The sequence below is a fragment of the Sorex araneus genome, chromosome 8 (assembly GCF_027595985.1).
Source record: "Sorex araneus isolate mSorAra2 chromosome 8, mSorAra2.pri, whole genome shotgun sequence".
Taxonomy (NCBI): domain Eukaryota; kingdom Metazoa; phylum Chordata; class Mammalia; order Eulipotyphla; family Soricidae; genus Sorex; species Sorex araneus.
Window position 1 is genome coordinate 6,734,609 of NC_073309.1, and position 13,259 is coordinate 6,747,867.

The window sequence follows — 13,259 nt, forward strand, 5'->3', positions numbered from 1 at the left end:
TTTTCGCCATCTCTTCTCAAGCCCATGTCACCATTATCTTTCACAAAGATACTGACTAGCTTACCTCTGCCCTATGCCCCCAGTTCTCGCTTGCCCAAGAACAGCAAGAATGTGGAAGACGGGATTAGATGGGATCCCTCCTCTGAGTCCTCAAATAAACGTCAAATTCCTCACGATGACCTGATGGACTCTAATGCTTGTATTAGAGTCCATCAACTGTATTTCACACCACTCCTAGGGGTCTTAAGGCCTCTCTCCCGCCCACCATCCCTTCTCCCAGCTCCCTACAACTCCCGCCCACCACTCACTTCCAACTCCTGGAATTCCTACACCTGGAATTCCCTTCCCTCCCTTCAGGGGGAACATCTGCTTTGGCTCCCTCCAACATCTGTTCCAATGTTAGGTCCTGCCAGGGGCTAATCAGTCTAAACTTTAAATGAGAATTTAACTTCCATTTAATCTACAGGGCAAATGTATCTTCATCTAGAATTTGTTTTCCTAAGTTCTGATTGCTGGATAGAAATGTAAATGGACAAATTCATATGTTGTGTGTATGATTTCATTAAATTGGTTGGCGTGATTTCCCACGACAGTGGTCTACTCTCATTTAAGTGAACGGTTCCTTCTCTTGTGACCCCTCCTCAGTCTCCCCATGAGCATCCCTTCTTTATTCTTTATGAGCCTTTCTTTCACTTTCACCACACCAACCGCATTACTCCTCAGTCACTATGAGTAGGAAAGAGGGAATAGTAGATCCAGACATTCACTAATAGGAGCTGTAACTTCTTTTCCCAGAGATCTTTCTTTCCTTCCTATCTTTGGAATTTTCAATTACTTTGGCTTAAACCTAATAAAAAAAATTCAAGTTTTGAAACATTTACAATCATCCTTGAATTTGAACATATACAGGAATGCTAAAAGTCTGGTTAATGTTCTCATAAAAAAGAGAAATATCTCAGATCCTTATTAAAATTATAACACATGATTGATGACAAAAGACTCAATTTCATTCTAACACAGTTTCCTGATACCATAATCATACTTCTATCCATTGTGACTACCTGAAATCACATTAAGGTCCAGATTCCTATCAGAAACAATATATCTAACTTCCATTTTCTATGAAGTTACGATTCATACCAAGGATGAAAGGTCACATACAGGCAAACAACAGAAAATTTCACTGAAAAATGCAAGGACTGTTTCAGCCCTCTTCATTTTCAAGAATAGTAAGGCTATTTCCGAGTACTGACAGGTTTTAAATTGCCATAGATTAGTCGTGACCATCTCTCTCTCATATTTTTTTGTAATTCAAGAAATATCTATCTCAGTTTCCTGGGAATCTAGCATGTTATTAAAAGCCAAGTTCTGTATTCTTCATTGTATTCTTCATTATTTCCATGCCCTTAAGTCAGTCAAATGGTCACGAGATCATGATTAAACTGATATCAAAGTGCCTTCTTCCCAGAAGTTACTCATTAAACATTTATTGAGTTAAAGAAAGAAAAATATAGGAAATAATTAGTACATACATTCATTAGAGACTCCTAAAGGGCCTTAGTCAAATGTATCCAAAAATGTTTCGCCCTCTGCAGTGAGAGAGGGTTAATAAAACACTGTTAACTAATCCAAAGTGAATGGGATTTATCTATAATTTATTCTAAAACCTAACACTTCAATGTGCCTGGAAATCATTCCTGATAATTTGTTGCTATATCCTTATTTACATTAAAATATACAAAAGCGCATTGGTCAGAGAGATCATGCAAAGGTTAAAGCACTCTTTGTGGCTCACCTCAGTTCAAATCCCACCCTACTAATGGTCCCCTGAGTCCTTCCAGGGGTCACTCTTGAGCAGAGCCCAGAACAACACCGATGGGTGTAGCCCCAAGGTCTCTTCACCCAAAATAAGTTATAAACTCATCAATATGACCTTTAAACACACACACACAGACACACACACAAACACACACAAAGGTCTACTCTCTAGTCTATAAATGCCGGGTGAAATGAAAGAACAACATTTAGAGAGCGTAAGAAGTAGGTGATCAGGAAGTCTCAGAAAATGGGCCAGAACAGTAGTACAACCAGCACAGCCAGCAGGGCACTTGCCTTGCATGCAGCTGATCCTGGTTCAGCTCCCGGCATGCCATATGGTCCCCAAGCCCACCAGAAATAGTTTTTGAGTAGTGTCAATCTTAACCCCTGAGCATTGTCAGGTGGCTCCCCCAAAAGAGAGAAAATATCAGAGAAATGTTCCAAACAATGTGTCCTACAGAAATACTGTGACATGGGTCAAGCCACAAATTTACAATCTGCCCCTGCTTTTTCTCTTTCTGCTACTGGCCTGCATTGACAGGGGTGAGGTGGAACTGGCTGGCTTGCCTAGGGAATTCTTAGGAGGCCTCATCGACTCATTTGAAAATGGAGATAAACTTCTCAGACATCATACTAGAAGTACTCATGTTAAAAGAAAGTGAAAAATCCCTGATCTGTAACATTAATAATATAATATTAAGAATGTTTAATAATTAGTCAAACACACACACACACACACACACACGAGATGTCTACCCAACTTACTTTATTTACCATGAGCCAAGTCATTTCAACTATCTGAACCTCAGTGATTCTATCTGTAGAATGGGGAGCACACCTGTTCCACAGGTAACTTACGAGATGAGATGCGTGCCACGGCCTGGACATAGTTTCTCAGTAAATGGCAGCTTGTTTTCCTCATCGTTACTTTTAGAGATGGTGTTGATGCCACTCGGCTAAAGGACGAGCCGCCTCAGCACAGGACTTACCCACGAAGAGCTGGCTGTTGAGCTGCAGAAGCACGTGTCCGTCTGCTGGAGCAGGCTGCGTCTTCGGCGTGAGCTGATCCACTTGGATGGACGCCTCCTGCATGTTCCTTTCTACCTTCACCTGGTGCCACTGGTTGTCATTGAAGTGAGTGGGTGACTGCACTGAGATTTCCAAAGGCCCATTGCCCACGTCAAATGAAAAAGTCACCACTGACGGCGCTGAAATATCAGACATGGAGATTGTCCCGCTTAGTTCACAGGCTGGGGGCTGAGTCTTTAACATTCTGAGTCTAGTGACCCTTCGATATGAAGACAGGGATGAGTTTCAAGGAAGGATTCAATGACATCGGTATAGAATAGCCAAAGAAAGAGTAAAATACATTTGTGTTTATTTAGAAAAATGAACTGAGTTCATTTTTCATATTGATAAAGAACAAAGTATTTGTTCTTTACAGACAAGAAAGCTACATGGTATCGGCATTTTATATGTGTGTGTGTGTGTGTGTATGATTCAATGTGTACATAATTTTAAACGCACATAATATAAACTGATACCAATCACTATATCACTGTCTAAGGGTCTAAGAATATATGAAAATAATATGACCAGTTGAATTAATTTGCAATTAATTTGACACCTTATCTTATGGAGAATGATCATAGTTTAACTTAAAACTCTTTTTAGGGGTCAGAGAGTACAGTGGGTAGGGCTTGCACATGACCAACCTGGTTTCAATCCCCGGCATCGTATATAGTTCCCTGAGCTCTGCCAGGAGTAATTCCTAAGTGCAGAGCCAGGAGTAACCACTGAGCATTTCTGGTATGATCCAAAAATTTAATATAAAATAAAACAACTGGATAGCTAACAAAACAAAACAAAACAAAACTTTTCTTAAAGGACAATAGGGATAGTGCAGGGGCTAAGATGCTAGCCTTGCATGCAGTTAATTCCAGTTCAATTCCCAGCATGCCAGGTGTAATCCCTGAGCACAGTGCCAGACCTGTCCCTAAGCACTGCTGGGTGTGGCCCAACACCATCCTCCACCCCCTGCACAAAAAAAGCAAAACTCTTCTTAAAATGCTTACAGAATATTTTCCCTCTGAAATTGTCATGTTAAATATTGCATTTGGCAAAAATGTTAAGTATTAGAGACTTTTCAACAAGAGGACATAATACAAATTCTCAGCTGGTAAAGCAGAAATAGAAGAAGGGGGCTGGAGCGATAGCACAGTGGGTAGGGTTTTTGCCTTGCACGAGGCCTACCCAGATTTGATTCCCAGCATCCCATATGGTTCCCCGAGCACTGACAGGAGTAATTCCTGAGTGCATGAGCCAGGAGTAACCCCTGTGCATCGCTGAAAAGCAAAAAAAAAAAAAAAAAAAAAAGAAAAGAAAAGATAAGAAAAGAAATAGAGGAAGGACTATACAAATAAGTTCAAGCATCTCCACTAATTAGGACCCGAACCCCCACTCCCACCTCCCACAATTCTGTTTTGGAAAATATGACTTACAGCGTAGCTCTATCCGTATGAAGTCAGTAATCCCCAGGTTCTCTAAAAATACCCCTGATGAAGCTGTTGTTTTAAAAAAGAAAGATACATCGGCACTAAGTTCTCCATGCAAAGTAGGAAAATGAAGGTAGGAAGCCTCAGTATTGAAGGATGCTGAATTCCAAAATGATCCTGTAGGGTATTTTTTTTTTTTAAGAAAAAGGGGGGAGGGAAAAAAAGAAATAAAATAAGTGGCATAAAGTACATTTTCTAGTTTTAGATGCATTACTATTAAAATATCACTAATTTAAGACCGGAGAGATAGCACAGAGGGTAAGGCATGATAGTCCGGAGGGTAAGGTTCTTGTCTTGCATGCAGCCTACCCAGTTCAATCCCTGGCATCCAGGCACTGCCAGGAGCAATTCCTGAGTACAGAGCCAAAGCATCACTGGGTGTGGCCCAATAAAAGTTTTTAAATAAAATATCACTTATTTATACCAACATGCTTTCCCTTTTCCGAATACCATGTACAGGCCGTGATCCCGCAATTAGAAATTTTACCAGGAATGTAATCCTGGATTTCTTCCAACACAGAACAGTCTGTATTTTATTTCATATTAAGAAAAGCATCCGCAGCCTAAATACCATTCTCTGCCAAGGTGAAATGAGAAGAATTTGCCAAACATTAATTAAAATCTTCACTTTTTTTAACTTGAAAATTTAAATAGATACATGACTTTGAATAACAAGAACTCTTAAGAAGCTCAAAGTGTTTTTGGTCTAACACTTCTAATACACATACTTCACAGAGTTCTATTCTCAATGAACTGATTTCATTAATGGGCCCTATCATTTCCCAAACTGAGACTGGCATTGTGAATATTCTCATGTAATTAAAGATCAAGATACTAATTCTCCACGCCAAGCTGATATTCTCATTAAAATGTCTCTCCATTCAAAGGTATCCTTTTCTTTGCTTATGGGATTGAGATAGACAAATAGTCAGAAAGTGGTTCTCAAAGCTTTAAAATGCTTAAAGTAAGGAGGAAATGTTGGGAAAAAAGCTGGGGTATGCTTTAAGAATGTAACTTCTTATGTTCATTTTCTCATTCTTTGTTATATATGCAACTTCTTTCTGAAAAATAAATACTGTGAACCATATATAGAAAAGAATGTGAAATAAAATATGAATGTTCTGGTAAGATTTTACAGAGTAAAATCCAACTAGAAATATGTGTGGGTGAAGAGCTTTACTATCGGAACAATGAACTATTCATTGCTTGCGCTCACCAGCAAATCCTGGACTTATCGAGTATATACACACATACACACACCTTGACTTTTAACAACTCCACACCCAGTCACACCAATGGATAAAATTCTAGCTAAATTACCTTCCTGGAAGGAAGATGTATTGATCCTCTGATGTTAGAACACAGCAATTTCAAAACAACAGTTCATTACGTTCACTGAGAACAAATATCCAACCAGAGTTAAAAAATCACAAGCCTGACTCTCTTTCTACTTAGATTTACATTTATTTTCTATCAATTCTGAACCAAACAAACCATGCTGAGACCTATTTTATTTTTTCTGTTTTTCTTAGGGAATTGACTGAAAAGTCAATTCTCAGCTCATATGTGGCCCATTTTATGGCTGAATTTATCCAACACTGAATATAGCTTGAGCAATTACCCCTCCCACAACCCCACCCTCCCCTCCCCCTGCAAGTCAAGTGAGATAGGTATATAGTTAAGTCTATTCCTTTCCCCCTTTTTTACAGCGAGTTGAATACTTAGAAAAATATCAACTCATGGGTTTCACTGCATTGTGCATTCTTAAAAATTCTAATCTGGATGATTTTTAGAAGGCATTAAATATCCTTCTCTTGCAATGTTTTATGGATAAAAATGAAAATGAAGCTATAACTTTAAATTATGAGATATTTATTATTCAGTCTTACTTATTTGGTTTAATTAGGAAGCATATTTCAAATTATTCAAATGTCTAAATTAGATATTATTAAAAACCATAATACTTCATTTGTGTCACTTTTATATCAAAACTAACCCAAGAAAGTATCACAGAGAAAGCTTCTGGGAACTGGCTGGAGCAGAGGAAGCATTCTTTAAATTGCTGTTATCTCTACAGTAAATGTTTTATAGTAATGAAAACACTTTATTACCTCGGGTAGTTTAAACACTCCCACACACGTTAGTTACGGGACTGATCTGGTCTAGTTTTTGTCTTCCTTCACAGATTCACAACAGGCAAGGAAAAAATGAAGCAGGAAGACCACGTTGGATCACAAAATTCCACCAATTCATAACAATTATAAAGAAAGCAGAGGCCAATATTTCTATTTTTCTTTTTCTTTTTTTGCTTTTTTGGGTCACACCCAGCGATGCTCAGGCGTTCTTCCTGGCTCTGTGCTCAGGAATTACCCCTAACAGTGCTCGGGGGACCATATGCGATGCCAGAGATCGAACCCGGGTTGGCCGTGTGCAAGGCAAATGCCCTACCCGCTGCCCTATTGCTCCAGCCCCAGAGGCCAATATTTCTAGGAATCAAATAATGTTCACGGTATAAACTATCTCTGTTCTTTAGAGTTTGTGCCAGGAAGGTCCCAGGAGGCTGGGGACAGTCTCAGAGACGGCTGAGTCCAGCAGGGAGCGAGCAGAGGGGAAATGATGCCTTCTGAAGGCCTCAGTCAGGGGCAGGGTTATAAATCCCCGACTGCAGTGGCAGCAGACCTGGGCACAGCCCTGAATTCAAGGTTAAGACCTGAGTACCCAGACGGGCAAGGCTCCCTTCCATCAGCCCAACAAGAACAGATCATGAAGTATTCTTCCAAGTGAGTAGTTACAGATATTAACTAAGAAAGAGAATTACAAATGAGAAGTTTTTCAATTCGATGCAAGAGAGCTGACTGCCTCCCCAGCCCCACCGTCCACCTGGTCGCTCTCATGAATTGGTTCCAGAACACGCACATTCACAGATGCTTCTTTTGTCACATGGTGAGGGTTCACCTGTAACCTGGGCATAGTCTGTTGTATTCTTTCGGTCATCCCTACAGGGCTTAGAACACCCAATGCGTTGTAAATGCTACGGAAATGGCTGGCACATGGCACTGTGTATGGAATATTGTCAAGGACAGACTCTGTATGATAAATAAATCAGTCACTATATGACTGTCATCCCATTGCTCATCGATTTGCTGGAGCGGGCACCAGTAATATCTCCATTGTGAGACTTGTTGTTACTGTTTTTGGCATATCGAATACACCACGGGTAGCTTGCTAGGCTCTGCTGTGCGGGAGGGATACTCTCAGTAGCTTGCCGGGCTCTCCCAGAGGGATGGAGGAATCGAACTCAGGTTGGCCGAGTGCATGGCAAACACCCTACTTGCTGTGCTATTGCTCAGCCACAGCAATAAATAAATAAAAAATAAAAATAAAAAATTCTTCCCAGAATTAAAAAAAAACTTCTAAGCACTTCTTTTCAAAATTAGCTTAGTCAATCGGTAGATGAAATAAAAATCTCACTAGATGCCCTCAACAGCAGAATGACTACAGCCGAAGACAGAATCAGCGAGCTTGAGGATGAGCTGCAGAAAGCTTACAGACAGCAACAAATCATGGCCAAAGACCTCAAAATGGCTATAGAGCGAATCAGAGCCCTGGGGGATGACTTCAAGAGGAACAACATAAGAATCATTGGAGTACCAGAACCACAGGGAAGTAACCCCAATGAAAAAAACATAGTCAAAGACATCATCACTAAGAAATTCCCAGAGCTGGAGAAGGCAGGCGTCCAGATACAAGAAGTCCGAAGAGTGCCAGCAAAAAGAGACCCAAATAAAAAGACTCCAAGGCATATCATAGTCAGAATGGCGGATGCTGTAGATAGAGACACAATTCTACAAGTAGCAAGGTCAAAGAGGGAAATCACATACAAAGGAGCACCCCTCAGATTTACGGCCGATCTGTCAGAAGAAACCCTCCGAGCCCGAAGACAATGGTGGGACATAGTGAAAAAACTCAACGAAATGAATGCCTCACCAAGAATACTTTATCCAGCTAAACTCTCACTCAAACTCGAAGGAACCATACACTATTTCTCGGATAAACAACAGCTCAGGAACTTCATAGACTCAAAACCAATCTTGAAAGAAGGTCTAAAGGGGCTACTGTAAGACAAGGAGGAGCCCCATAAGAACAACAAATCCCACAGAAAGATGACACAAAACCACATCACAATAATCTCTCTCAATGTCAATGGCCTAAATGCACCTATCAAAAGACACAGAGTGGCTAAATGGATCCGGAAATTAAACCCAACATTCTGTTGCCTGCAAGAAACACACCTGAACAAACAGAGTAAACATAGACTCAAAGTCAAAGGATGGAAAACAATCCTCCAAGCAAACAACCCCCTGAAAAAAGCTGGAGTGGCCATCCTGGTATCCGACAACATAGATTTCAGGATGAAAAAGATCAAAAGGGACAGCGAAGGTCATTTTCTGTTTATCAAGGGATATGTACAACAGGAAGAAATCACACTCTTAAACGTATATGCTCCTAACAAACGACCGGCTAAATATTTAAAACGACTCCTAACAGACTTCAAAGAGGACATCACTAACAGCACAATTGTAGTCGGAGACTTCAATATGGCCTTATCACCTCTAGATAGATCCACAAGAACAAAACTCAACAAGGAAACACTGACTCTGAATGAAGAAATTGAAGAGAGAGGCCTAATAGACCTATACAGGGCCTTACACCCCAAAAAGAAAGAATACACATTCTTTTCCAGTGCACATGGAACATTTTCAAAAATAGACCATGTACTGGGCCCCAGAACATACCTCAATAGAATCGGAAAAATAGAAATTGTATCAACCATCTTTTCAGACCACGACGCGCTGAAGATAGAAGCTAACCACCCACAAATACGGAAAATCAAATCAAACACCTGGAAATTAAACAATTCCATGTTGAACAATGAGTGGGTCAAGAAGGAAATCAAGGAAGAAATCAAAAGATACTTAGAAACAAATGAGAATGAAGACACGAGCTACCAAAACCTATGGGACGCAGCTAAAGCCGTGTTAAGGGGAAAATTTATAGCTCTCCAAGCATTCCTCAGGAAGGAAGAAAGGATCCACATAGATAGCTTGACTTCACGACTCAAGACCCTAGAAAAGGACCAGAGAAAGGACCCCAAACCAGACCGAAGGAAAGAAATAATAAAAATTAGAGCAGAAATTAATGACATCGAAACCAAAAAAACAATCCGAAAGATCAATGAAACAAAGAGTTGGTTCTTTGAGAAAATAAATAAGATTGATAAACCGCTAGCAAGTCTCACAAAGAAAGAAAGAGAGAAAACTCTAATAAATCGAATCAGAAATGAAAAGGGGGACATCATAACAGAAACCAGTGAGATTCATAAGATCATTAGAGACTACTTTGAAAGTCTTTACGCCACAAAAAAGGAGAACCTAAAAGAAATGGATGGATTCCTTGATTCCTACAATCTCCCAACACTGAAGAAAGAAGACCTGGAATACCTGAATAGACCCATCAATGTTAAGGAAATTGAAACGGTAATCAAAAACCTCCCCAAAAACAAAAGCCCAGGCCCAGATGGTTTCACTGGCGAATTCTTCCAAACATTTAAAGAAGACCTATTGCCTGTTTTCCTCAAACTTTTCCAGGAAATTGAAAAGACAGGAACTCTCCCAAACAGTTTCTATGAAGCACATATCTCCCTAATACCAAAAGCAAACAAAGACACCACTAAGAAAGAAAATTACAGACCAATTTCCCTGATGAACACCGATGCGAAGATCCTCAACAAAATACTAGCAAATAGGATCCAACAACTCATCAAAAAGATCATACATCACGACCAAGTGGGATTCATCCCAGGGATGCAAGGATGGTTTAACATTCGGAAATCAATCAACATAATCCAGCATATCAACAAAAGTAAAGATAAAAACCATATGATCATATCAATAGATGCAGAGAAAGCATTTGACAAGATCCAACATCCTTTCATGATGAAAACCCTCGCCAAAATGGGGTTTGGAGGAACTTTCCTCAAGATAGTCGAAGCCATCTATCACAAGCCTACGGCAAGCATTATCCTCAACGGGGAAAAACTAAGGGCCTTTCCTCTGAGATCAGGCACAAGACAAGGATGCCCACTCTCACCACTCCTCTTCAATATAGTACTGGAAGTACTTGCGATAGCTATTAGACAAGAAAAAGAGATTAAGGGCATCCAGATAGGAAGGGAAGAAATCAAACTCTCACTATTTGCAGACGACATGATACTATATCTAGAGAAGCCTAAAACCTCTACTAAGAAACTCTTAGAAACAATAGACTTATACAGTAAAGTTGCAGGCTACAAAATCAATACCCAAAAATCCATGGCCTTCATATATGCAAACAATGAGGCAGAGGAAAGGGACATGAAAAAAGCAATCCCATTCACAATCGTGCCCCAGAAAATCAGGTACCTCGGAATCAGCTTAACCAAGGAAGTAAAAGACCTTTACAAAGAAAACTACATAACGCTACTCCATGAAATCAAAGAGGACATGAGGAAATGGAAACATATACCCTGCTCGTGGATAGGGAGAATCAATGTTGTCAAAATGGCAATACTCCCTAAAGCATTATACAGATTCAATGCGATCCCTATAAGTATACCCATGACATTCTTCAAAGAAATGGATCAAGCAATCCTAAAATTCATATGGAATAACAAACGTCCAAGGATAGCTAAAACAATTCTTGGGAAAAAGATGATGGGAGGCATCACCATCCCCAACCTCAAACTTTACTACAAAGCAGTAACAATTAAAACAGCATGGTACTGGAACAAAGGCAGAGCCGTAGACCAATGGAACAGGGTGGAATATCCCTACACACAACCCCAAATGTACGACCATCTAATCTTTGATAAGGGAGCAAGAGATGTGAAGTGGAGCAAGGAAAGCCTCTTTAACAAATGGTGCTGGCACAACTGGACAACCACATGCAAAAAAATGGGTTTAGACCTTGACCTGACACCATGCACAAAAGTCAGATCAAAATGGATTAAAGACCTCAACATTAGACCAGAAACCATAAGGTACATTGAAGACAAGGTCGGCGAAACCCTCCACGATATTGAAGATAAAGGTATCTTCAAAGGTGACACGGAACTAAGCAATCTAGTAAAAACAGAGATCAACAAATGGGACTACATTAAACTAAAAAGCTTCTGCACCGCAAGAGATACAGTGACCAGAATTCAAAGACTATCCACAGAATGGGAAAGGATATTTACACAATACCCATCAGATAAGGGGTTGATATCAATGGTATATAAAGCACTGGTTGAACTCTACAAGAAGAAAACATCCAACCCCATCAAAAAATGGGGCGAAGAAATGAACAGAAACTTTACCAAGGAAGAAATACGAATGGCCAAAAGGCACATGAAAAAGTGCTCTGCATCACTAATCATCAGAGAGATGCAGATCAAAACAACTTTGAGATACCACCTCACACCACAGAGACTAGCACACATCCAAAAGAACAAAAGCAACCGCTGTTGGAGAGGATGTGGGGAGAAAGGGACCCTTCTTCACTGCTGGTGGGAATGCCGACTTGTTCAGCCCTTCTGGAAAACAATATGGACGACTCTCAAAAAATTAGATATTGAATTCCCATTTGACCCAGCAATACCACTGCTGGGAATATATCCCAGAGAGGCAAAAAAGTACAATCGAAACAACATCTGCACATGTATGTTCATCGCAGCACTGTTTACAATAGCCAGAATCTGGAAAAAACCCGAATGCCCCAGAACGGATGACTGGTTGAGGAAACTTTGGTACATCTATACAATGGAATACTATGCAGCTGTTAGAAAAAAGGAGGTCAAGAATTTTGTAGTCAAGTGGATGGGCATGAAAAGTTTCATGCTGAGTGAAATGAGTCAGAAAGAGAGAGACAGACATAGAAAGATTGCACTCATCTATGGTATATAGAATAACAGAGTGGGAGACTAACACCCAAGAACTGTAGAAATAAGTACCAGGAGGTTGACTCCATGGCTTCGAGGCTGGCCTCACGTTCCGGGGAAAGGTCAACTCAGAGAAGCGATCACTAACTACATTGTAGTCGAAGGCCATGTGGGGGAAGGGAGTTGCGGGCTAAATGAGGGCTAGAGACCGAGCACAGCGGCCACTCAACACCTTTATTGCAAACTACAACAGCTAATTAGAGAGAGAAAACAGAAGGGAATGCCTTGCCACAGTGGCAGGGTGGGGTGGGGGGGAGATGGGATTGGGGAGGGTGGGAGGGACACTGGGTTTACGGGTGGTGGAGAATGGGCACTGGTGAAGGGATGGATTCCAAACTTTGTATGAGGGAAGTATAAGCACAAAAGTGTATAAATCTGTAACTGTATCCTCACGGTGATTCTCTAATTAAAAATAAATAAATTAAAAAAAAAAAAAAAAAAGAAAAAAAATGATACTCCTGGCTCCAAAAAAAAAAAAAAAACAAAATTAGCTTAGTAACTATTAGCTAATTATAGCAATAACTAATAACTAATAATAATAATTAGCTTAATAACTATTTCCATTTTTTCCTAAAAACTAATTGTAATAGATAATAGGATTCATGTTATCTACATAGAATAGAAAAGGAATTTTCATTTGAAATTTTATTTGGTATTTAATTCCATATATAAAGCAAAAAAGATCTCATTTAAGAAAATATAACTGGGGCTGGAGTGATAGCACAGCGGGTAGGGCGTTTGCCTTGCACCCAGCTGACCCAGGTTTGAATCCCAGCATCCCATATGGTCCCCTGAGCACCACCAGGGGTGGTTCCTGAGTGCACAGCCAGGAGTAATCCCTGTGCATCGCCGGGTGTGACCCAAAAATA

The 13,259-nt window shown here is 40.2% G+C and overlaps 1 protein-coding gene across 2 annotated transcripts in view; it reads right to left on the reverse strand.

Moving 5' to 3' along the window:
- Window positions 1-13,259, reverse strand: part of CNTNAP4 (contactin associated protein family member 4) — a 277,745-nt gene that overhangs the window by 37,189 nt on the left and 227,297 nt on the right. For both annotated transcript variants that reach the window (XM_004600513.2, XM_055145181.1), the window contains exons 16-17: window positions 4,320-4,490; window positions 2,808-3,026 (exon numbers count right to left, since the gene is read on the reverse strand). In XM_004600513.2, coding sequence (XP_004600570.2) covers window positions 2,808-3,026; window positions 4,320-4,490 — 390 coding nt within the window. The remainder of the gene's footprint in view (window positions 1-2,807; window positions 3,027-4,319; window positions 4,491-13,259) is intronic.